This window comes from Coturnix japonica, chromosome W (assembly GCF_054131305.1).
Source record: "Coturnix japonica strain WE chromosome W, WE-NBRP24, whole genome shotgun sequence".
NCBI lineage: Eukaryota > Metazoa > Chordata > Aves > Galliformes > Phasianidae > Coturnix > Coturnix japonica.
Window position 1 is genome coordinate 30,752,488 of NC_140701.1, and position 27,137 is coordinate 30,779,624.

General features: G+C 36.2%; 1 protein-coding gene and 1 long non-coding RNA gene across 2 annotated transcripts in view; both read right to left on the minus strand.

The window, feature by feature from the left end:
- LOC146754675 (uncharacterized) overlaps positions 1-27,137 on the minus strand; it is a 285,098-nt gene that overhangs the window by 170,250 nt on the left and 87,711 nt on the right. The window lies entirely within an intron of this gene.
- On the minus strand, positions 23,871-26,770 carry LOC146754676 (uncharacterized). The gene has a single exon (XM_085527657.1). It carries the CDS (start codon positions 25,987-25,989, stop codon positions 24,484-24,486), a length of 1,506 nt encoding a protein of 501 aa, XP_085383783.1. The 5' UTR covers positions 25,990-26,770; the 3' UTR covers positions 23,871-24,483.

Below are 27,137 nucleotides of genomic sequence, written 5' to 3' on the forward strand. Positions count from 1 at the left end.
TTCCAACAGAAATATCGATCTCTGACAAATTTTAGAAGTAGGCCACATGGAAATCGATACTTATCCCAGAAATGAAAAGTACGCTCTTAGGCATCACTCTTCATCCTTGCAAAACTATGGTTTTCCTCTCAAACTAATGCTTTTCATCCCTACAAATAGCAATTTCTCCCTAAATTACTGGTTTTCATCCCCAAAAGAAGACACATTCTCTTTAAAATGATGCTTTGTAACAAATTATGACTCACTGATTCCAGACTATCTGTCTTCCCCTACAAAATAATGACATTAACATAAGAATTATCCATTTCAGACAAATTTCCGATGTATTTCACACTAATATCAATACTTACGCCAGAATCAAATGTGTTCTCTCTTAGGTATCACTCTTGAATCTTGCCTAAAATTCATTTTCTTACCAATACAAAGCTTTTCATCATTACAAGTAGCATTTTCTACCCAAAAAAGTGGTTTTCATCCCCAAAAGAATTCGTTTTCTCTACAAATGGTCCCTTGTAGCAACATATGAAACACTGTTATTGGAATACCTCTTTCCCTCTTCAAAATAAGGACATTTCCAACAGAAATATCGATTTCTGACAAATTTTAGAAGAATGTCACACAAATATCAGTACCTATCCCAGAAATAAAAAGTTCTCTCCTAAGAATCATTCTTTATCCTTGCAAAAACATGGTTTTCTCACCAAAATGATGCTTTTTATCCCTTTAAAATAGCGTTGTTTCCCAGAAATGCTGGTTTTCATCCACAAAAGAAGACATTTTCTCTACAAAATGAAGCTTTGTAGCAAAATATGACACATTGTTTCCAGAATAACTTTTCTCCTCTACAAAATAAGGACATTTCCAACAGATATATCCTTTTCTGACAGATTTGAGAAAAATTTCACAGCAGTATCAATACTTATACCAGAAATGAAAAGGTCTCTCTTAAGTATCACTCTTTACCCTTGCAAAAATATGGTTTTCTTACCAAAATAATGTTTTTCATCTCTACAAACAGCATTTTCTAAACGTAAAGGTGGTTTTCATCACCAAAAGAAATCGATTTCTCTACAAAATTATCGTTTGTAGCCAAATATGACACATTGTTTCCAGAATAACTCTTTTCCTCAAAAAAGAATGACATTTCCAACAGAAATATCGATCTCTGACAAATTTTAGAAGTAGGCCACATGGAAATCGATACTTATCCCAGAAATGAAAAGTACGCTCTTAGGCATCACTCTTCATCCTTGCAAAACTATGGTTTTCCTCTCAAACTAATGATTTTCATCCCTACAAATAGCAATTTCTCCCTAAATTACTGGTTTTCATCCCCAAAAGAAGACACATTCTCTTTAAAATGATGCTTTGTAACAAATTATGACTCACTGATTCCAGACTATCTGTCTTCCCCTACAAAATAATGACATTAACATAAGAATTATCCATTTCAGACAAATTTCCGATGTATTTCACACTAATATCAATACTTACGCCAGAATCAAATGTGTTCTCTCTTAGGTATCACTCTTGAATCTTGCCAAAAATTCATTTTCTTACCAATACAAAGCTTTTCATCATTACAAGTAGCATTTTCTACCCAAAAAAGTGGTTTTCATCCCCAAAAGAATTCGTTTTCTCTACAAATGGTCCCTTGTAGCAACATATGAAACACTGTTATTGGAATACCTCTTTCCCTCTTCAAAATAAGGACATTTCCAACAGAAATATCGATTTCTGACAAATTTTAGAAGAATGTCACACAAATATCAGTACCTATCCCAGAAATAAAAAGTTCTCTCCTAAGAATCATTCTTTATCCTTGCAAAAACATGGTTTTCTCACCAAAATGATGCTTTTTATCCCTTTAAAATAGCGTTGTTTCCCAGAAATGCTGGTTTTCATCCCCAAAAGAAGACATTTTCTCTACAAAATGAAGCTTTGTAGCAAAATATGACACATTGTTTCCAGAATGACTTTTCTCCTCTACAAAATAAGGACATTTCCAACAGATATATCCTTTTCTGACAGATTTTAGAAAAATTTCACAGCAGTATCTATACTTATACCAGAAATGAAAAGTTCTCTCTTAAGTATAACTCTTTACCCTTGCAAAAATATGGTTTTCTTACCAAAATAATGTTTTTCATCTCTACAAACAGAATTTTCTAAACGTAAAGGTGGTTTTCATCACCAAAAGAAATCGATTTCTCTACAAAATTATCGTTTGTAGCCAAATATGACACATTGTTTCCAGAATAACTCTTTTCATCTAAAAAAGAATGTCATTTCCAACAGAAATATCGATCTCTGACAAATTTTAGAAGTAGGCCACATGAAAATCGATACTTATCCCAGAAATGAAAAGTACGCACTTAGGCATCACTCTTCATCCTTGCAAAACTATGGTTTTCTTCCCAAACTAATGCTTTTCATCCCTACAAATAGCAATTTCTCCCTAAATTACTGGTTTTCATCCCCAAAAGAAGACACATTCTCTTTAAAATGATGCTTTGTAACAAATTATGACTCACTGATTCCAGACTATCTGTCTTCCCCTACAAATTAATGACATTAACATAAGAATTATCCATTTCAGACAAATTTCCGATGTATTTCACACTAATATCAATACTTACACCAGAATCAAATGTATTCTCTCTTAGGTATCACTCTTGAATCTTGCCTAAAATTCATTTTCTTACCAATACAAAGCTTTTCATCATTACAAGTAGCATTTTCTACCCAAAAAAGTGGTTTTCATCCCCAATAGAAATCGTTTTCTCTACAAATGGTCCCTTGTAGCAACATATGAAACACTGTTATTGGAATACCTCTTTCCCTCTGCAAAATAAGGACATTTTTAACAGAAATATCGATTTCTGACAAATTTTAGAAGAATGTCAAACAAATATCAGTACCTATCCCAGAAATAAAAAGTTCTCTCCTAAGAGTCATTCCTTATCCTTGCAAAAACATGGTTTTCTCACCAAAATAATGCTTTTTATCCCTTTCAAATAGCGTTGTTTCCCAGAAATACTGGTTTTCATCCCCAAAAGAAGACATTTTCTCTACAAAATGAAGCTTTGTAGCAAAATATGACACATTGTTTCCAGAATACCTTTTCTCTTCTACAAATTGAGGACATTACTAACAGAAATACCTTTTCTCCTCTACAAAATAAGGACATTTCCAACAGATATATCCTTTTCTGACAGATTTGAGAAAAATTTCACAGCAGTATCAATACTTATACCAGAAATGAAATGTTCTCTCTTAAGTATCACTCTTTACCCTTGCAAAAATATGGTTTTCTTACCAAAATAATGTTTTTCATCTCTACAAACAGCATTTTCTAAACGTAAAGGTGGTTTTCATCACCAAAAGAAATCGATTTCTCTACAAAATTATCGTTTGTAGCCAAATATGACACACTGTTTCCAGAATAACTCTTTTCATCTAAATAAGAATGACATTTCCAACAGAAATATCGATCTCTGACAAATTTTAGAAGTAGGCCACATGAAAATCGATACTTATCCCTGAAATGAAAAGTACGCTCTTAGGCATCACTCTTCATCCTTGCAAAACTATGGTTTTCTTCCCAAACTAATGCTTTTCATCCCTACAAATAGCAATTTCTCCCTAAATTACTGGTTTTCATCCCCAAAAGAAGACACATTCTCTTTAAAATGATGCTTTGTAACAAATTATGACTCATTGATTCCAGAATATCTGTCTTCCCTTACAAAATAATGACATTAACATAAGAATTATCCATTTCAGACAAATTTCCGATGTATTTCACACTAATATCAATACTTACGCCAGAAAAAAATGTGTTCTCTCTTAGGTATCACTCTTGAATCTTGCAAAAAATTCTTTTTCTTACCAATACAAAGCTTTTCATCATTACAAGTAGCATTTTCTACCCAAAAAAGTGGTTTTCATCTGCAAAAGAAATCGTTTTCTCTACAAATGGTCCTTTGTAGCAACATATGAAACACTGTTATTGGAATACCTCTTTCCCTCTTCAAAATAAGGACATTTCCAACAGAAATATCCATTTCTGACAAATTTTAGAAGAATGTCACACAAATAAAAGTACCTATCCCAGAAATAAAAAGTTCTCTCCTAAGAATCATTCTTTATCCTTGCAAAAACATGGTTTTCTCCAAAATAATGCTTTTTATCCCTTTCAAATAGCGGTGTTTCCCAGAAATACTGGTTTTCATCCCCAAAAGAAGACATTTTCTCTACAAAATGAAGCTTTGTAGCAAAATATGACACACTGTTTCCAGAATACCTTTTCTCTTCTACAAATTGAGGACATTACTAACAGAAATACCTTTTCTCCTCTACAAAATAAGGACATTTCCAACAGATATATCCTTTTCTGACAGATTTGAGAAAAATTTCACAGGAATATCAATACTTATACCAGAAATAAAAAGGTCTCTCTTAGGTATCACTCTTTAACCTTGCAAAAATATGGTTTTCTTACCAAAATAATGTTTTTCATCTCTACAAACAGCATTTTCTAAACGTAAAAGTGGTTTTCATCACCAAAAGAAATCGACTTCTCTAAAAATTATCGTTTGTAGCCAAATATGACACATTGTTTCCAGAATAACTCTTTTCATCTAAAAAAGAATGACATTTCCAACAGAAATATCGATTTCTGACAAATTTTAGAAGTAGTCCACATGAATATCGATACTTATCCCAGAAATGAAAAGTACGCTCTTAGGCATCACTCTTCATCCTTGCAAAACTATGGTTTTCTTCCCAAAATAATGCTTTTCATCCCTACAAATAGCAATTTCTCCCTAAATTACTGCTTTTCATCCCCAAAAGAAGACACATTCTCTTTAAAATGATGCTTTGTAACAAATTATGACTCATTGATTCCAGAATATCTGTCTTCCCCAACAAAATAATGACATTAACATAAGAATTATCCATTTCAGACAAATTTCCGATGTATTTCACACTAATCTCAATACTTACACCAGAAAAAAATGTGTTCTCTCTTAGGTATCACTCTTGAATCTTGCAAAAAATTATTTTTCTTACCAATACAAAGCTTTTCATCATTACAAGTAGCATTTTCTACCCAAAAAAGTGGTTTTCATCCCCAAAAGAAATCGTTTTCTCTACAAATGGTCCTTTGTAGCAACATATGAAACACTGTTATTGGAATACCTCTTTCCCTCTTCAAAATAAGGACATTTCCAACAGAAATATTGATTTCTGACAAATTTTAGAAGAATGTCACACAAATATCAGTACCTATCCCAGAAATAAAAAGTTCTCTCCTAAGAATCATTCTTTATCCTTGCAAAAACATGGTTTTCTCCAAAATAATGCTTTTTATCCTATTCAAATAGCGGTGTTTCCCAGAAATACTGGTTTTCATCCCCAAAAGAAGACATTTTCTCTACAAAATGAAGCTTTGTAGCAAAATATGACACACTGTTTCCAGAATACCTTTTCTCTTCTACAAATTGAGGACATTACTAACAGAAATACCTTTTCTCCTCTACAAAATAAGGACATTTCCAACAGATATATCCTTTTCTGACAGATTTGAGAAAAATTTCACAGGAATATCAATACTTATACCAGAAATAAAAAGGTCTCTCTTAGGTATCACTCTTTAACCTTGCAAAAATATGGTTTTCTTACCAAAATAATGCTTTTCATCTCTACAAACAGCATTTTCTAAACGTAAAGGTGGTTTTCATCACCAAAAGAAATCGATTTCTCTACAAAATTATCGTTTGTAGCCAAATATGACACATTGTTTCCAGAATAACTCTTTTCATCTAAAAAAGAATGACATTTCCAACAGAAATATCGATTTCTGACAAATTTTAGAAGTAGGCCACATGAATATCGATACTTATCCCAGAAATGAAAAGTACGCTCTTAGGCATCACTCTTCATCCTTGCAAAACTATGGTTTTCTTCCCAAAATAATGCTTTTCATCCCTACAAATAGCAATTTCTCCCTAAATTACTGCTTTTCATCCCCAAAAGAAGACACATTCTCTTTAAAATGATGCTTTGTAACAAATTATGACTCATTGATTCCAGACTATCTGTCTTCCCCTACAAAATAATGACATTAACATAAGAATTATCCATTTCAGACAAATTTCCGATGTATTTCACACTAATCTCAATACTTACGCCAGAATCAAATGTGTTCTCTCTTAGGTATCACTCTTGAATCTTGCCAAAAATTCATTTTCTTACCAATACAAAGCTTTTCATCATTACAAGTAGCATTTTCTACCCAAAAAAGTGGTTTTCATCCCCAATAGAAATCGTTTTCTCTACAAATGGTCCCTTGTAGCAACATATGAAACACTGTTATTGGAATACCTCTTTCCCTCTTCAAAATAAGGACATTTCCAACAGAAATATTGATTTCTGACAAATTTTAGAAGAATGTCACACAAATATCAGTACCTATCCCAGAAATAAAAAGTTCTCTCCTAAGAATCATTCTTTATCCTTGCAAAAACATGGTTTTCTCCAAAATAATGCTTTTTATCCTATTCAAATAGCGGTGTTTCCCAGAAATACTGGTTTTCATCCCCAAAAGAAGACATTTTCTCTACAAAATGAAGCTTTGTAGCAAAATATGACACACTGTTTCCAGAATACCTTTTCTCTTCTACAAATTGAGGACATTACTAACAGAAATACCTTTTCTCCTCTACAAAATAAGGACATTTCCAACAGATATATCCTTTTCTGACAGATTTGAGAAAAATTTCACAGGAATATCAATACTTATACCAGAAATAAAAAGGTCTCTCTTAGGTATCACTCTTTAACCTTGCAAAAATATGGTTTTCTTACCAAAATAATGCTTTTCATCTCTACAAACAGCATTTTCTAAACGTAAAGGTGGTTTTCATCACCAAAAGAAATCGATTTCTCTACAAAATTATCGTTTGTAGCCAAATATGACACATTGTTTCCAGAATAACTCTTTTCATCTAAAAAAGAATGACATTTCCAACAGAAATATCGATTTCTGACAAATTTTAGAAGTAGGCCACATGAATATCGATACTTATCCCAGAAATGAAAAGTACGCTCTTAGGCATCACTCTTCATCCTTGCAAAACTATGGTTTTCTTCCCAAAATAATGCTTTTCATCCCTACAAATAGCAATTTCTCCCTAAATTACTGCTTTTCATCCCCAAAAGAAGACACATTCTCTTTAAAATGATGCTTTGTAACAAATTATGACTCATTGATTCCAGAATATCTGTCTTCCCCTACAAAATAATGACATTAACATAAGAATTATCCATTTCAGACAAATTTCCGATGTATTTCACACTAATCTCAATACTTACGCCAGAATCAAATGTGTTCTCTCTTAGGTATCACTCTTGAATCTCGCCAAAAATTCATTTTCTTACCAATACAAAGCTTTTCATCATTACAAGTAGCATTTTCTACCCAAAAAAGTGGTTTTCATCCCCAATAGAAATCGTTTTCTCTACAAATGGTCCCTTGTAGCAACATATGAAACACTGTTATTGGAATACCTCTTTCCCTCTTCAAAATAAGGACATTTCCAACAGAAATATTGATTTCTGACAAATTTTAGAAGAATGTCACACAAATATCAGTACCTATCCCAGAAATAAAAAGTTCTCTCCTAAGAATCATTCTTTATCCTTGCAAAAACATGGTTTTCTCCAAAATAATGCTTTTTATCCTATTCAAATAGCGGTGTTTCCCAGAAATACTGGTTTTCATCCCCAAAAGAAGACATTTTCTCTACAAAATGAAGCTTTGTAGCAAAATATGACACACTGTTTCCAGAATACCTTTTCTCTTCTACAAATTGAGGACATTACTAACAGAAATACCTTTTCTCCTCTACAAAATAAGGACATTTCCAACAGATATATCCTTTTCTGACAGATTTGAGAAAAATTTCACAGGAATATCAATACTTATACCAGAAATAAAAAGGTCTCTCTTAGGTATCACTCTTTAACCTTGCAAAAATATGGTTTTCTTACCAAAATAATGCTTTTCATCTCTACAAACAGCATTTTCTAAACGTAAAGGTGGTTTTCATCACCAAAAGAAATCGATTTCTCTACAAAATTATCGTTTGTAGCCAAATATGACACATTGTTTCCAGAATAACTCTTTTCATCTAAAAAAGAATGACATTTCCAACAGAAATATCGATTTCTGACAAATTTTAGAAGTAGTCCACATGAATATCGATACTTATCCCAGAAATGAAAAGTACGCTCTTAGGCATCACTCTTCATCCTTGCAAAACTATGGTTTTCTTCCCAAAATAATGCTTTTCATCCCTACAAATAGCAATTTCTCCCTAAATTACTGCTTTTCATCCCCAAAAGAAGACACATTCTCTTTAAAATGATGCTTTGTAACAAATTATGACTCATTGATTCCAGAATATCTGTCTTCCCCTACAAAATAATGACATTAACATAAGAATTATCCATTTCAGACAAATTTCCGATGTATTTCACACTAATCTCAATACTTACGCCAGAATCAAATGTGTTCTCTCTTAGGTATCACTCTTGAATCTCGCCAAAAATTCATTTTCTTACCAATACAAAGCTTTTCATCATTACAAGTAGCATTTTCTACCCAAAAAAGTGGTTTTCATCCCCAATAGAAATCGTTTTCTCTACAAATGGTCCCTTGTAGCAACATATGAAACACTGTTATTGGAATACCTCTTTCCCTCTTCAAAATAAGGACATTTTTAACAGAAATATTGATTTCTGACAAATTTTAGAAGAATGTCACACAAATATCAGTACCTATCCCAGAAATAAAAAGTTCTCTCCTAAGAATCATTCTTTATCCTTGCAAAAACATGGTTTTCTCCAAAATAATGCTTTTTATCCTATTCAAATAGCGGTGTTTCCCAGAAATACTGGTTTTCATCCCCAAAAGAAGACATTTTCTCTACAAAATGAAGCTTTGTAGCAAAATATGACACACTGTTTCCAGAATACCTTTTCTCTTCTACAAATTGAGGACATTACTAACAGAAATACCTTTTCTCCTCTACAAAATAAGGACATTTCCAACAGATATATCCTTTTCTGACAGATTTGAGAAAAATTTCACAGGAATATCAATACTTATACCAGAAATAAAAAGGTCTCTCTTAGGTATCACTCTTTAACCTTGCAAAAATATGGTTTTCTTACCAAAATAATGCTTTTCATCTCTACAAACAGCATTTTCTAAACGTAAAGGTGGTTTTCATCACCAAAAGAAATCGATTTCTCTACAAAATTATCGTTTGTAGCCAAATATGACACATTGTTTCCAGAATAACTCTTTTCATCTAAAAAAGAATGACATTTCCAACAGAAATATCGATTTCTGACAAATTTTAGAAGTAGGCCACATGAATATCGATACTTATCCCAGAAATGAAAAGTACGCTCTTAGGCATCACTCTTCATCCTTGCAAAACTATGGTTTTCTTCCCAAAATAATGCTTTTCATCCCTACAAATAGCAATTTCTCCCTAAATTACTGCTTTTCATCCCCAAAAGAAGACACATTCTCTTTAAAATGATGCTTTGTAACAAATTATGACTCATTGATTCCAGAATATCTGTCTTCCCCTACAAAATAATGACATTAACATAAGAATTATCCATTTCAGACAAATTTCCGATGTATTTCACACTAATCTCAATACTTACGCCAGAATCAAATGTGTTCTCTCTTAGGTATCACTCTTGAATCTCGCCAAAAATTCATTTTCTTACCAATACAAAGCTTTTCATCATTACAAGTAGCATTTTCTACCCAAAAAAGTGGTTTTCATCCCCAATAGAAATCGTTTTCTCTACAAATGGTCCCTTGTAGCAACATATGAAACACTGTTATTGGAATACCTCTTTCCCTCTTCAAAATAAGGACATTTCCAACAGAAATATTGATTTCTGACAAATTTTAGAAGAATGTCACACAAATATCAGTACCTATCCCAGAAATAAAAAGTTCTCTCCTAAGAATCATTCTTTATCCTTGCAAAAACATGGTTTTCTCCAAAATAATGCTTTTTATCCTATTCAAATAGCGTTGTTTCCCAGAAATACTGGTTTTCATCCCCAAAAGAAGACATTTTCTCTACAAAATGAAGCTTTGTAGCAAAATATGACACACTGTTTCCAGAATACCTTTTCTCTTCTACAAATTGAGGACATTACTAACAGAAATACCTTTTCTCTTCTACAAAATAAGGACATTTCCAACAGATATATCCTTTTCTGACAGATTTGAGGAAAATTTCACAGGAATATCAATACTTATACCAGAAATAAAAAGGTCTCTCTTAGGTATCACTCTTTAACCTTGCAAAAATATGGTTTTCTTACCAAAATAATGCTTTTCATCTCTACAAACAGCATTTTCTAAACGTAAAGGTGGTTTTCATCACCAAAAGAAATCGACTTCTCTACAAAATTATCGTTTGTAGCCAAATATGACACATTGTTTCCAGAATAACTCTTTTCATCTAAAAAAGAATGACATTTCCAACAGAAATATCGATTTCTGACAAATTTTAGAAGTAGGCCACATGAAAATCGATACTTATCCCAGAAATGAAAAGTACGCTCTTAGGCATCACTCTTCATCCTTAAAAACTATGGTTTTCTTCCCAAACTAATGCTTTTCATCCCTACAAATAGCAATTTCTCCCTGAATTACTGGTTTTCATCCCCTAAAGAAGACACATTCTCTTTAAAAGGATGCTTTGTAACAAATTATGACTCATTGATTCCAGAATATCTGTCTTCCCCTACAAAATAATGACATTAACATAAGAATTATCCATTTCAGACAAATTTCCGATGTATTTCACACTAATATCAATACTTACGCCAGAAAAAAATGTGTTCTCTCTTAGGTATCACTCTTGAATCTTGCAAAAAATTCTTTTTCTTACCACTACAAAGCTTTTCATCATTACAAGTAGCATTTTCTACCCAAAAAAGTGGTTTTCATCCCCAAAAAAAATCGTTTTCTCTACAAATGGTCCTTTGTAGCAACATATGAAACACTGTTATTGGAATACCTCTTTCCCTCTTCAAAATAAGGACATTTCCAACAGAAATATCGATTTCTGACAAATTTTAGAAGAATGTCACACAAATATCAGTACCTATCCCAGAAATAAAAAGTTCTCTCCTAAGAATCATTCTTTATCCTTGCAAAAACATGGTTTTCTCACCAAAATAATGCTTTTTATCCCTTTCAAATAGCGTTGTTTCCCAGAAATACTGGTTTTCATCCCCAAAAGAAGACATTTTCTCTACAAAATGAAGCTTTGTAGGAAAATATGACACACTGTTTCCAGAATACCTTTTCTCTTCTACAAATTGAGGACATTACTAACAGAAATACCTTTTCTCCTCTACAAAATAAGGACATTTCGAACAGATATATCCTTTTCTGACAGATTTGAGAAAAATTTCACAGGAATATCAATACTTATACCAGAAATAAAAAGGTCTCTCTTAGGTATCACTCTTTAACCTTGCAAAAATATGGTTTTCTTACCAAAATAATGCTTTTCATCTCTACAAACAGCATTTTCTAAACGTAAAGGTGGTTTTCATCACCAAAAGAAATCGACTTCTCTACAAAATTATCGTTTGTAGCCAAATATGACACATTGTTTCCAGAATAACTCTTTTCATCTAAAAAAGAATGACATTTCCAACAGAAATATCGATTTCTGACAAATTTTAGAAGTAGGCCACATGAAAATCGATACTTATCCCAGAAATGAAAAGTACGCTCTTAGGCATTACTCTTCATCCTTAAAAACTATGGTTTTCTTCCCAAACTAATGCTTTTCATCCCTACAAATAGCAATTTCTCCCTAAATTACTGGTTTTCATCCCCAAAAGAAGACACATTCTCTTTAAAATGATGCTTTGTAACAAATTATGACTCATTGATTCCAGAATATCTGTCTTCCCCTTCAAAATAATGACATTAACATAAGAATTATCCATTTCAGACAAATTTCCGATGTATTTCACACTAATATCACTACTTACACCAGAAAAAAATGTGTTCTCTCTTAGGTATCACTCTTGAATCTTGCAAAAAATTCTTTTTCTTACCAATACAAAGCTTTTCATCATTACAAGTAGCATTTTCTACCCAAAAAAGTGGTTTTCATCCCCAATAGAAATCGTTTTCTCTACAAATGGTCCCTTGTAGCAACATAAGAAACACTCTTATTGGAATACCTCTTTCCCTCTTCAAAATAAGGACATTTCCAACAGAAATATCGATTTCTGACAAATTTTAGAAGAATGTCACACAAATATCAGTACCTATCCCAGAAATGAAAAGTTCTCTCCTAAGAATCATTCTTTATCCTTGCAAAAACATGGTTTTCTCACCAAAATAATGCTTTTTATCCCTTTCAAATAGCGTTGTTTCCCAGAAATACTGGTTTTCCTCCTTAAAAGAAGACATTTTCTCTACAAAATGAAGCTTTGTAGCAAAATATGACACATTGTTTCCAGAATAACTTTTCTCCTCTACAAAATAAGGACATTTCCAACAGATATATCCTTTTCTGACAGATTTTAGAAAAATTTCACAGCAGTATCTATACTTATACCAGAAATGAAAAGTTCTCTCTTAAGTATCACTCTTTACCCTTGCAAAAATATGGTTTTCTTACCAAAATAATGCTTTTCATCTCTACAAACAGCATTTTCTAAACGTAAAGGTGGTTTTCATCACCAAAAGAAATCGATTTCTCTACAAAATTATCGTTTGTAGCCAAATATGACACATTGTTTCCAGAATAACTCTTTTCATCTAAAAAAGAATGACATTTCCAACAGAAATATCGATCTCTGACAAATTTTAGAAGTAGGCCACATGAATATCGATACTTATCCCAGAAATGAAAAGTACGCACTTAGGCATCACTCTTCATCCTTGCAAAACTATGGTTTTCTTCCCAAACTAATGCTTTTCATCCCTACAAATAGCAATTTCTCCCTAAATTACTGGTTTTCATCCCCAAAAGAAGACACATTCTCTTTCAAATGATGCTTTGTAACAAATTATGACTCACTGATTCCAGACTATCTGTCTTCCCCTAAAAATTAATGACATTAACATAAGAATTATCCATTTCAGACAAATTTCTGATGTATTTCACACTAATATCAACACTTACACCAGAATCAAATGTATTCTCTCTTAGGTATCACTCTTGAATCTTGCAAAAAATTCTTTTTCTTACCAATACAAAGCTTTTCATCATTACAAGTAGCATTTTCTACCCAAAAAAGTGGTTTTCATCCCCAAAAAAAATCGTTTTCTCTACAAATGGTCCTTTGTAGCAACATATGAAACACTGTTATTGGAATACCTCTTTCCCTCTTCAAAATAAGGACATTTCCAACAGAAATATCGATTTCTGACAAATTTTAGAAGAATGTCACACAAATATCAGTACCTATCCCAGAAATAAAAAGTTCTCTCCTAAGAATCATTCTTTATCCTTGCAAAAACATGGTTTTCTCCAAAATAATGCTTTTTATCCCTTTCAAATAGCGGTGTTTCCCAGAAATACTGGTTTTCATCCCCAAAAGAAGACATTTTCTCTACAAAATGAAGCTTTGTAGCAAAATATGACACACTGTTTCCAGAATACCTTTTCTCTTCTACAAATTGAGGACATTACTAACAGAAATACCTTTTCTCCTCTACAAAATAAGGACATTTCCAACAGATATATCCTTTTCTGACAGATTTGAGAAAAATTTCACAGGAATATCAATACTTATACCAGAAATAAAAAGGTCTCTCTTAGGTATCACTCTTTAACCTTGCAAAAATATGGTTTTCTTACCAAAATAATGCTTTTCATCTCTACAAACAGCATTTTCTAAACGTAAAGGTGGTTTTCATCACCAAAAGAAATCGACTTCTCTACAAAATTATCGTTTGTAGCCAAATATGACACATTGTTTCCAGAATAACTCTTTTCATCTAAAAAAGAATGACATTTCCAACAGAAATATCGATTTCTGACAAATTTTAGAAGTAGGCCACATGAAAATCGATACTTATCCCAGAAATGAAAAGTACGCTCTTAGGCATCACTCTTCATCCTTAAAAACTATGGTTTTCTTCCCAAACTAATGCTTTTCATCCCTACAAATAGCAATTTCTCCCTGAATTACTGGTTTTCATCCCCTAAAGAAGACACATTCTCTTTAAAAGGATGCTTTGTAACAAATTATGACTCATTGATTCCAGAATATCTGTCTTCCCCTACAAAATAATGACATTAACATAAGAATTATCCATTTCAGACAAATTTCCGATGTATTTCACACTAATATCAATACTTACGCCAGAAAAAAATGTGTTCTCTCTTAGGTATCACTCTTGAATCTTGCAAAAAATTCTTTTTCTTACCAATACAAAGCTTTTCATCATTACAAGTAGCATTTTCTACCCAAAAAAGTGGTTTTCATCCCCAATAGAAATCGTTTTCTCTACAAATGGTCCTTTGTAGCAACATATGAAACACTGTTATTGGAATACCTCTTTCCCTCTTCAAAATAAGGACATTTCCAACAGAAATATCGATTTCTGACAAATTTTAGAAGAATGTCACACAAATATCAGTACCTATCCCAGAAATAAAAAGTTCTCTCCTAAGAATCATTCTTTATCCTTGCAAAAACATGGTTTTCTCCAAAATAATGCTTTTTATCCTATTCAAATAGCGGTGTTTCCCAGAAATACTGGTTTTCATCCCCAAAAGAAGACATTTTCTCTACAAAATGAAGCTTTGTAGCAAAATATGACACACTGTTTCCAGAATACCTTTTCTCTTCTACAAATTGAGGACATTACTAACAGAAATACCTTTTCTCCTCTACAAAATAAGGACATTTCCAACAGATATATCCTTTTCTGACAGATTTGAGAAAAATTTCACAGGAATATCAATACTTATACCAGAAATAAAAAGGTCTCTCTTAGGTATCACTCTTTAACCTTGCAAAAATATGGTTATCTTACCAAAATAATGCTTTTCATCTCTACAAACAGCATTTTCTAAACGTAAAGGTGGTTTTCATCACCAAAAGAAATCGACTTCTCTACAAAATTATCGTTTGTAGCCAAATATGACACATTGTTTCCAGAATAACTCTTTTCATCTAGAAAAGAATGACATTTCCAACAGAAATATCGATTTCTGACAAATTTTAGAAGTAGGTCACATGAAAATCGATACTTATCCCAGAAATGAAAAGTACGCTCTTAGCCATCACTCTTCATCCTTGCAAAACTATGGTTTTCTTCCCAAACTAATGCTTTTCATCCCTACAAATAGCAATTTATCCCTAAATTACTGGTTTTCATCCCCTAAAGAAGACACATTCTCTTTAAAAGGATGCTTTGTAACAAATTATGACTCATTGATTCCAGAATATCTGTCTTCCCCTACAAAATAATGACATTAACATAAGAATTATCCATTTCAGACAAATTTCCGATGTATTTCACACTAATATCACTACTTACACCAGAAAAAAATGTGTTCTCTCTTAGGTATCACTCTTGAATCTTGCAAAAAATTATTTTTCTTACCAATACAAAGCTTTTCATCATTACAAGTAGCATTTTCTACCCAAAAAAGTGGTTTTCATCCCCAAAAGAAATCGTTTTCTCTACAAATGGTCCTTTGTAGCAACATATGAAACACTGTTATTGGAATACCTCTTTCCCTCTTCAAAATAAGGACATTTCCAACAGAAATATCCATTTCTGACAAATTTTAGAAGAATGTCACACAAATATCAGTACCTATCCCAGAAATAAAAAGTTCTCTCCTAAGAGTCATTCCTTATCCTTGCAGAAACATGGTTTTCTCACCTAAATAATGCTTTTTATCCCTCTCAAATTGCGTTGTTTCCCAGAAATACTGGTTTTCATCCCCAAAAGAAGACATTTTCTCTACAATATGAAGCTTTGTAGCAAAATATGACACATTGTTTCCAGAATACCTTTTCTCTTCTACAAATTGAGGACATTACTAACAGAAATACCTTTTCTCCTCTACAAAATAAGGACATTTCCAACAGATATATCGTTTTCTGACTGATTTCAGAAAAATTTCACAGGAATATCAATACTTATACCAGAAATAAAAACGTCTCTCTTAGGTATCACTCTTTAACCTTGCAAAAATATGGTTTTCTTACCAAAATAATGCTTTTCATCTCTACAAACAGCATTTTCTAAACGTAAAGGTGGTTTTCATCACCAAAAGAAATCGACTTCTCTACAAAATTATCGTTTGTAGCCAAATATGACACATTGTTTCCAGAATAACTCTTTCCATCTAAAAAAGAATGACATTTCCAACAGAAATATCGATTTCTGACAAATTTTAGAAGTAGTTCACACGAATATCGATACTTATTCCAGAAATGAAAAGTACGCTCTCAGGCATCACTCTTCATCCTTGCAAAACCATGGTTTTCTTCCCAAACTAATGTTTTTCATCCCTACAAATAGCAATTTCTCCCTAAATTACTGGTTTTCATCCCCAAAAGAAGACACATTCTCTTTAAAATGATGCTTTGTAACAAATTATGACTCACCGATTCCAGACTATCTGTCTTCCCCTACAAAATAATGACATTAACATAAGAATTATCCATTTCAGACAAATTTCCGATGTATTTCACACTAATATCAATACTTACGCCAGAAAAAAATGTGTTCTCTCTTAGGTATCACTCTTGAATCTTGCCAAAAGTTCTTTTTCTTACCAATACAAAGCTTTTCATCATTACAAGTAGCATTTTCTACCCAAAAAAGTGGTTTTCATCCCCAAAAGAAATCGTTTTCTCTACAAATGGTCACTTGTAGCAACATATGAAACACTGTTATTGGAATACCTCTTTCCCTCTTCAAAATAAGGACATTTCCATCAGAAATATCAATTTCTGACAAATTTTAGAAGAATGTCACACAAATATCAGTACCTATCCCAGAAATAAAAAGTTCTCTCCTAAGAGTCATTCCTTATCCTTGCAAAAACATGGTTTTCTCACCTAAATAATGCTTTTTATCCCTTTCAAATAGCGTTGTTTCCCAGAAATACTGGTTTTCATCCCCAAAAGAAGACATTTTCTCTACAATATGAAGCTTTGTAGCAAAATATGACACATTGTTTCCAGAATACCTTTTCTCTTCTACAAATTGAGGACATTACTAACAGAAATACCTTTTCACCTCTACAAAATAAGGACATTTCCAACAGATATATCCTTTTCTGACAGATTTCAGAAAAATTTCACAGGAATATCAATACTTATACCAGAAATAAAAAGGTCTCTCTTAGGTATCACTCTTTAACCTTGCAAAAATATGGTTTTCTTACCAAAATAATGCTTTTCATCTCTACAAACAGCATTTTCTAAACGTAAAGGTGGTTTTCATCACCAAAAGAAATCGACTTCTCTACAAAATTATCGTTTGTAGCCAAATATGACACATTGTTTCCAGAATAACTCTTTTCATCTAAAAAAGAATGACATTTCCAACAGAAATATCGATTTCTGACAAATTTTAGAACTAGGTCACATGAATATCAATACTTATCCCAGAAATGAAAAGTACGCTCTTAGGCATCACTCTTCATCCTTGCAAAACTATGGTTTTCTTCCCAAACTTATGCTTTTCATCCCTACAAATAGCAATTTCTCCCTAAATTACTGGTTTTCATCCCCAAAAGAAGACACATTCTCTTTAAAATGATGCTTTGTAAAAAATTATGACTCACTGATTCCAGAATATCTGTCTTCCCCTACAAAATAATGACATTAACATAAGAATTATCCATTTCAGACAAATTTCCCATGGATTTCACACTAATATCAATACTTCCACCAGAATCAAATGTGTTCTCTCTTAGGTATCACTCTTGAATCTTGCCAAAAATTCATTTTCTTACCAATACAAAGCTTTTCATCATTACAAGTAGCATTTTCTACCCAAAAGAGTGGTTTTCATCCCCAATAGAAATCGTTTTCTCTACAAATGGTCCCTTGTAGCAACATATGAAACACTGTTATTGGAATACCTCTTTCCCTCTTCAAAATAAGGACATTTCCAACAGAAATATCGATTTCTGACAAATTTTAGAAGAATGTCACACAAATATCAGTACCTATCCCAGAAATAAAAAGTTCTCTCCTAGGAATCATTCCTTATCCTTGCAAAAACATGGTTTTCTCACCAAAATAATGCTTTTTATCCCTTTCAAATAGCGTTGTTTCCCAGAAATACTGGTTTTCATCCCCAAAAGAAGACATTTTCTCTACAAAATGAAGCTTTGTAGCAAAATATGACACATTGTTTCCAGAATACCTTTTCTCTTCTACAAATTGAGGACATTACTAACAGAAATACCTTTTCTCCTCTACAAAATAAGGACATTTCCAACAGATATATCCTTTTCTGACAGATTTTAGAAAAATTTCACAGGAATATCAATACTTATACCAGAAATAAAAACGTCTCTCTTAGGTATCAGTCTTTACCCTTGCAAAAATATGGTTTTCCGAAGTAGTTGGGACTGAAACACAGCTCCTTTTGGCACCTCGACTGCCAGTGCTTGTCTCGCTCCAATTTAGGAGTGAGGCAAAGGTTCTTTTAGTAATGTTATGCCCGGCGTGAGATTAAGAAGAAGAGCATTCAAATGTTGATCCGACCAGTTTATTGGAAATAATAGACAATTGAGGGGATGGGGAAGAGAGAGTGACGAATGCCAAAATTAGGGTGATGGGGAAGGGAAAGTAGGCGATAGAAAAAGGTAGAAAAGAGCAAGAATTACGTTAAAGCGGGGAATAGTCACCTCCTGGATGCAGCAGCGTCCCGTAGCACGTTGTTAACGTTGGTCCGGGGCAAAATAAGCGTAGGGGAGAGCAGCTACGGAATAGCAGGCTGCAAGCAGCAGATCGGTGAATCGCAGAAAAGATGGTCAGAGTATCGTCGTCTCTAGAAGCAGAGTCTCGGGCAGCGAGGTCCCTCGGAGCAGAGTCTCGAGCAGCAATCCCAGAAGAGAGAATAGGCAGCAGTAGGACAACGGTGGAGGGATCTGAGGTCAGATACCTAGATGCCCACAAAACCGTGGTTTGTTCATGCCTTTTTTATCCTTCTTTCCAGCCTTCCAGAGATTTCGGGACGGCTCGGGTCAGAGTCTTGTGACTTCCTCAGAGCTGTCAATCTTCCTTGAGATGGGCCAACAGGAAAGACCACTTAAGGGCCATTAGTCCTCAGGGATGGCCATCTTCCTTTAGATAGGCCAACACAAAAAGACCACTCAAGGGCCATTGATCAGTATCTTATCTCCCTTTCGTAGCTCCCGGACTTGTCCATCTCCTGTGTGTCTCCATTTCAGCAAACTTTGAGACAGTAATGTAAAAAGCATGGCTTCTTACACCACCCCGTGACTCAAAGTTTGCTTAAAAAGTAGGCCACTGGTGATCCAGGATGGCGAGAAAAAGATAGCAAGCATGAGGAAAAAAGGAGAGGGAGGGGGAATCAATATGTTTCATGCAATCATTACAAAGGATCTTTCCTGCTTGGTTACAAGTGTTGCGCGGATGTGCTGGACTTCCCCATCACTTGATGAGGTTACAAAATACATAGACGATACAACATGTTGGATAAGTTGAATGAAACAAGGTATCATACATGGAAGAAACAGTAGAGTTGCGACAACACATAATAGATAAAATAAGATGCGTTTTACCCAAGGTCCACCTGGAAGCCAGGAGAAAAGGTCAAGGTCCGGGCTTTTCCAAGTTTGGACAGGAACATGTGCTATTTTCCGTATACCTTCAGCAATTTGTTTGACAACTTTACCATTATCATCAATCTTTAGACAACAAGTGGAATCATTTAATTTGCCACAGACACCCCCTTCTTCAGCTAACAAGTAATCTAAAACCATGCGATGTTGGAGTATTGCCGCCCGCATCTGTGAGGCTTGATCTGCAAGGAGATCAAGGGCATAGGCTGTCTCGTTTGTAATGATTTCTAGGACAGCTTGTAATCTGATAATACGGTTTAGGTTGTAGATGGGTTCTCGAGCACCATTAATCCACTCATTGGGGTTCCACGTAGCTGGCCCATAGTGTTTGATTATACGTTGAGGGGGCCACTCATCTTTGCCCCAAGTTTGTTTGCTACCACGTGTTATGGAGGTGTCGATAGACCTCCTGTATCTGTTGAGATCATCATATACTTTGACGCCCAATTCACTACCATCCTTTCCTGGGAGCAAAAAGAACATCGGGCGGATTACTCCAACATAACATACCCCAGTCCAATTAACAGGTAGTCGTTTATATGCATGATGACCACAAATCCAGTAATGTCCTTTTAACGCTACTGAACCATTCTCGAAGGGTCCATTCCATTTGCTAGTTAGTTTATTTACATGTTCTTTAGCCTGAAAGTATGTGGTGTTGAGAGGTCCAAAAGGATGTCCTTCTACATTGCAGTTCCAACTATTACTGGTAACCCTTTCATTTCTGCACCATCTACATCTCCAGGCACCAGCATCAGGGCTCCAGGTACATTCTGTACCCCCAGCTTTATTAAACAAAGTGTTGTTAGTGGAGGACCAAAAATGAGAAAACCCTTGCAACATTCCTGACTGATTGTACCACCCCCATTGACCACCCTTAATTTGTGAAGTAACCTTACCATACGTCCAAGTACAATTGCCAGTCCCAACATAGACGCCACCGGGCTGTGTACGATTCAGACAATACATTCCCATAGCAGGATACTGGACTGGCCATGGAGATGTATTCTTATCTTCCCAGTAGATGTTGTGGTTGGTCCCACTATAGTTGCTTACCAGCCATTTAGGGGCAAGAGGAGTTGATACCCAGGGCCAGGTTTCAAGTCCCATGGGTCCTCCACAGACCCAACAATTACTCAAATTATAAACATTTGCTACTTGTTCAGCTAGTTGAAAAAAGGAGTTTTTTATATCATTTCCCTCTTCCCGAAAGTCTATCAGGGGATAGCTAATAGTTACAGAAATTACAATCCACATGATACATCTAATAAACAAAAATGAAATTCCACCCAAGTGTTGCATATTACCAAAACACCAATTATAGAAGTCAGCAACAGTTGTGTTCAGTCAGGATCCAACGAAGGTCCTCTGCAAAATAAAACAAGACATCGGCTCGCCCCCTTGGGCTTTGTTAGTATGATCAAAATGAGGGAATAATCCATCGAACATTAATCTTATATTCCTTCTCCCGTGCGTCCTTAGCCCTCCAGGTATACATGTTAAGGGATTCAGTTAAGGTCAGTGGTACTGGACCTACATTGGGCAGGTCAACCAACACAGGTTGGCCAGGAAAATAAGAGGGTTTTTCTAATTTATCAGGATTAAGAGTAATTGGCAAAGGTGGTGGGGCCTTAGGACAGAAGGCATTAAATCGGGGACAGCCATTAATTCCCCAGCGATCATTAACTCTTCTGACTGCATCAGAGGTACGGGCAGTCCAATTGTTCTTTTCTGGCTTCAGAAATTTCTTAAGAAGGCCATTGGATCGTTCCACAATACCATTAGCCTGGGGATAATAGGGAGTGTGAAAAATCCAGAGAATACCTTCCTCTCTGGCCCATTCTTGTACAGCTCCAGAAGTAAAATGAGAGCCATTATCTGACTGGATGGAACTGGGTTTTGGGAGAATGCTAAACCACTTCTTTAAAGCCTTTATAGTATTCTCCCCTGTTGCCCGAGGAACGGATTCAGCTTGTAATAAACCAGAGACTACCTCAACACCTACTAGTACATATTGTTTTCCTTCAGATTTACGGAAAGGACCAATGTAGTCAATCTGCCATGTTTCCCATAAGTGCTTTCCCTCTCTCAAATGGAGAGGATTATCCTGTAAGGGATGTCGGTCCAGGCGGGAACGGCATAGATCACAGGCAGAAATGCAGGTACGACACTGTTCTCTGGTAACTGGCCAACCACGAGCCTGGGTTTCACGATAGAGATCAAGAGCACCAGTATGCCCCCTTTTCACATGTAACCATTCCACAAGTCTCTCCCAGTTATCACTGTCTGGTTCTCCTTGTCTTAATGAAGCAATCCTAGCAAGTTCATCAGCTTTGTTGTTCCAATAACTAACAGGGGATCCATCCTCCTGGTGGGAAGCCACCCATGCAACAGAAAATTGTCCCCCTTTAGCAATAGACAAAATCTCCTGCCATTTTTCCTTTTGCCATACTGGGATACGGTTAACTTCCCAGCTGTTTCTCTCCCAAAAGGGAAGCCACTCTGTACAACCTTTGAAGACGGCATATGAATCAGTATAAATATGCACACGTGTAGTGGACTGTGATTCATGTTGAAACACACTCCATACTGCTACTAACTCACCAACCTGAGCACTCCCCTCCCCTTCAGTAACAATAGTGACATTAGTCCCTATCTGTAGGGCCACGGCCCGATACTTCCAAATTTTCCCTTCACGCTTTGAAGAAGCATCTGTGAACCAGACATTTTGCAACTGGTCTGAATAGGGAGGAGCAACCTGGATGACAGAGGGGAGATCAGCATCAATAGCAGAAAGAACATCATCCTGTATAGCGAGTGTTTTTGAAGCACCTTCAGTGACTGAAAAGATATTACAGTAGTGTTCAATTTGAGCATACCACTTTCTGACAGAAGCTTGTTGTGCCACCCCATCAGGGGGGGCGGTGCCAGACATAACAGACTTGATAACCTTGAATGGACCTCTGTCGTATGGTTCTCTGTCGTATGACCTGCTGTCGTATGGTTCTTTCAGCTTCCCGCAAAGCCAGACTAACAACAAACAACCCCTTCTCCATTTGAGAGTATCGTTTCTCTGCATCTTTGAAACTACGGGAATAGAACCCAATAGGTCTGGTGGGGCCTTCTGGACCCTTTTGCCAGAGATGTATAGATAACCCTGATTGAGCAAATCCCCATTCTATCTGTACAGGGTCAGAAGGATGGATAGGACCTAAGGACTGATGTGTGATAGCTTCGAAAATTAGGAGCTGCAGAGCTTCTTCATGGACTGGGGTCCATTCCCATGATACCTTCTTTCGCAACAAGTCATGCAGTGGACGGGCAATAATAGAGAAATCAGGAATGTGTTTTCTCCAAAAGACTAAGAGTCCAAGGGCATGCTGTAATTCCTTTTTATTCTCTGGCATTTTGAGTTGGTCTAAAGCTAGGAGGGTATCCTGTGGGATACAGGCCATACCACCTTTCCACCAGATACCCAAGAATTTCACCTCAGCAGCTGGAGGCTGGATTTTGTCTGAAGGAATTGTCAACCCCAGCTCTTCTAATCGCTTGATTATTCTGTCATGCATTATTTTCACTGGTGCCAATTGTTCACCTCCTATAAGGATATCATCAGTGTATTGATAGAGCTTAACCCCTTCTTCCAAGGGAATCTGTTCAAGTTCTTTTGCCAGAGCATGATGAGCCAAAGTTGGGGAGTGTTTGAACCCCTGAGGGAGGCGGGTGAAAGTATATTGCTGACCCTCCCATGTAAAAGCAAAACGGGGTTGATCATCAGGGTGTAGGGGAACCATAAAGAACATATCTTTGACATCAATGGTAGCCATAATAGGGTGAGCCTGCTCCTGGATAGCTGCTATTAATTCTGAAATATTAGGCACTGCAGCAGTCAGTGGTCCAGTATTGGCATTTAGCCTACGATAATGAATAGTCAATCGCCATTTGCCATTTGGTTTCCTGACAGGCCATACTGGAGAGTTAAAAGGTGAATGGGTAGGTACCACAATTCCTTGTTCTTTTAGTTCGGCCAGCACTGGGCTAATACCAGTGCGTGCTCCCAGAGGTAAAGGGTAAGGTTTAACTGAAGTCAGATGGGAAGGAGGGAGTGGTGGTGCTGTCTGTAGTAAACGAATATTTAGGGAGGGGATACCAAACATCCACTCTCTCCCTTCATCATCTGTCCAACTTCTACCCTTCAATACGTCTAGTCCTAATAAGTTAAGCGGGAGAGTTCCCACAACCATAGGGACTTCCCAGGACTGCTCTTCTCCAGGTAGCCTTAGCTTCACTGTGGCCATGGTCTGTGAATGTACACCACCCATGGCATCTGCCACAAATATCTTTTTGCGTGATAAAATTACACCAGCACGATCAGCATCCTCCTTCTTAATAGCTGAGATTTGAGCTCCTGTGTCTACCAGAAACGTTACTGGAACTAATCTAGGTTCAACAACACATGTAATTAACAAATCATTCCCTTTAGTCGTGAGCCTCCTAACAAACATCCATCCTTCACCCCCCCGCTCACTTGAAGAGGGTGAAGGAATCAGTTTCCCGACTGCTCAGGTAATTCTTTTGTTACTGCAGGGGGAGCACTAGGAACCAGATTTTCAGGTTTAGCTGGCCAACCAGTCACCAGCCTCTCAAGCCTGTCTGTTGCTAGTCCATTCATTATTTCTCGAGGAACACCCTTTTTCCAGCCCAAAGTCCATAGTCCATGACGTTTATGATCAATGTTTCGCCTACCAGTTCTTTCTGAGGCTAGAGCCTTTTCTATTCTATTAAATTTTGGGCTAGGTGGCCTGAGAGCAAGGGTGGTTGCTGCGAGCCTTACTCCCCTTGGCTCAATTCTGCTGGTGGATGAAGCCACCGGTCCATACTTCCTACCATAATTAATCAATTCTTGGGCAACCTCTCCCCATGTCCATACCTTATAACTTGATTGTAAAGAGCCTGAAGAACCAACTCCCTCTAAAACAGCTCGAGCTCTCTCTCCCTGGGACATGGCCTGTATTTTACTTTGAAGTTGTATACCTATGGGTTTCAGCGATTCTGGAAGTCCCCTGATTAATGGAGTCATCCGTTCAGGATCAACAGGCATCATCATAGGTGATTCGTGCCGTGGCTGCAATTTCCTGTCATACATCATTTGCAGGCAAGCGGCCTTTTGGACACTTTCAACCAGTTGGTCAACTGTCCCATTAATGGCAAGAGGGTCTCCCCTTTCTAAAGGGTTGAGACCACCAGCCCAGTAAGCAGCCCTCTGTGTTAGGGACCAGGGAGCACGGTTATTACCAGTAGTCAAAAATACTCCTGGCCCCCAATAACCCTCAGCCTCCTTTTCGGTTAACATTATTTGGTCTCCACCAGTTAAGCTGACTCTCCATACATATTCTGTTTCTGATTCCTTTGGAGAGCGGCTAAAATCTTTTTTCAGTTTTGCTAATTCAGTGGCAGAAAAGGGAATTTCTTTAACATTCATTTGAGGATCCAGGTCCTCTCCGTTATCAAAGGTATATTCTGTTTTTATTAGAGGGCGCAGAGGGGCTATTGGAGTTTCAAACTTATCAAAATTTTCTTTTGCTTCTTTTAGTTCTTCCTGAGGATACAGTTTTTCTTGTGGTGCACCATGAATATCAGTGTCACCAGTATCTTTATATGTTAAAATTTCCTTAAAAGCCATCTGTAACAAGGCCGAATTATGTCTCTCTCTTTCCAATTGTACTTCTAGATTTCCAATTTGGTTTTGCAAAGCTTTCACAAGTTCCTGGGTTGCTTTAACTGTTTCTTGTAACGACTGTATAGTCTGGTTTTCCGCCTCAAACTGCTGGTCTCGGAACTCCACGGCTGCTTTTAAAGCAGCACCGAGTACTGCACAAATAAATGATTTGCCTTTCCCGGCTCGGGTACGAGCCCCATGTTGTAAAACGCAAATGCGGTCAGAAACAGCCTGCAAATTATACCAATTTTCACGTGCCCAGTCCATCCCTGATGACGATGGCCGAGACGCGTGCTTTTCAAGGATATCAAACAACATATTTTCACCTTCCATATCAGATATAATTTTACTCACAACCAAAAATCTACAGGTAACGAAATCTACGCTGAGGGAGGAGGCGATTCCTTATCTCCTCAGAGAGGCAAACACTGAACAAAACCAACAACTACTCAAAACACTCCTTTACACAAAAGTCCAAATGACTCAATCAACACTTCCAAAGAAAGTGTAAACACCTCAATCGGTCCTGGCTATTCTGGCAAGCCACAACGAAAAACTTCAACCTCCAAGCAAAAAAAAGTTAGAAATAACTTCTAAGTTTCTCAAAAGTAATAAACTTCTTGGAGAAGCACACACCACTTCCACAAGAGGCGCGCACACAAAACTTTAAAACCAAAGGTACGTCACAAGATACTTAAAACCACCACAATGCAAAATAGTCTTCCCAGGGAGGCACACACGTGTAAAACAAAAGCAAACAGTCAAAATTAATTCACTCGTCGCCGAGAGGTAGACACGTAAGAAAGAAAGTTTCAGAATGTGGAGCGGTCTTCCTGGAGAAGTGCACACATCAAATTAAGTTATCAAAACAATCGCTCCTTGCAACTCCAGGAGAAACAGACAGAAAAGTTTTAGAGAAACTGGAAGGATAACACTCTCACGACGGGTATCCTGCCGACTACGCCAATAAAAATGTCTCGCTCCAATTTAGGAGTGAGGCAAAGGTTCTTTTAATAATGTTATGCCCGGCGTGAGATTAAGAAGAAGAGCATTCAAATGTTGATCCGACCAGTTTATTGGAAATAATAGACAATTGAGGGGATGGGGAAGAGAGAGTGACAGTACTTTGAGACAGTACTGTAAAAAGCATGGCTTCTTACAGTGCTGAACTGGATGTTCAAAGGACAGGTTCCCTCCACCCATCATGCTACCGATGTCACCTGGAGCAAGTGGATTACGCTGATTACACAGCGAGCGCGAATGGGAAACCTCAATCGTCCAGGAATCCTAGAGGTAATCATGGACTAGCCTGAAGATAAAAAGTTTGGAACATCACCAGCAGAAGAGGTATCACGTGCTAAAGAGGCCCCACCATACAACGAATTACCAGAAAATGAAAAGAAATATGCCCTATTCACTGACGGATCATGTCGCATTGTAGGGAAGCATCGCAAATGGAAAGCTGCTGTGTGGAGCCCCAC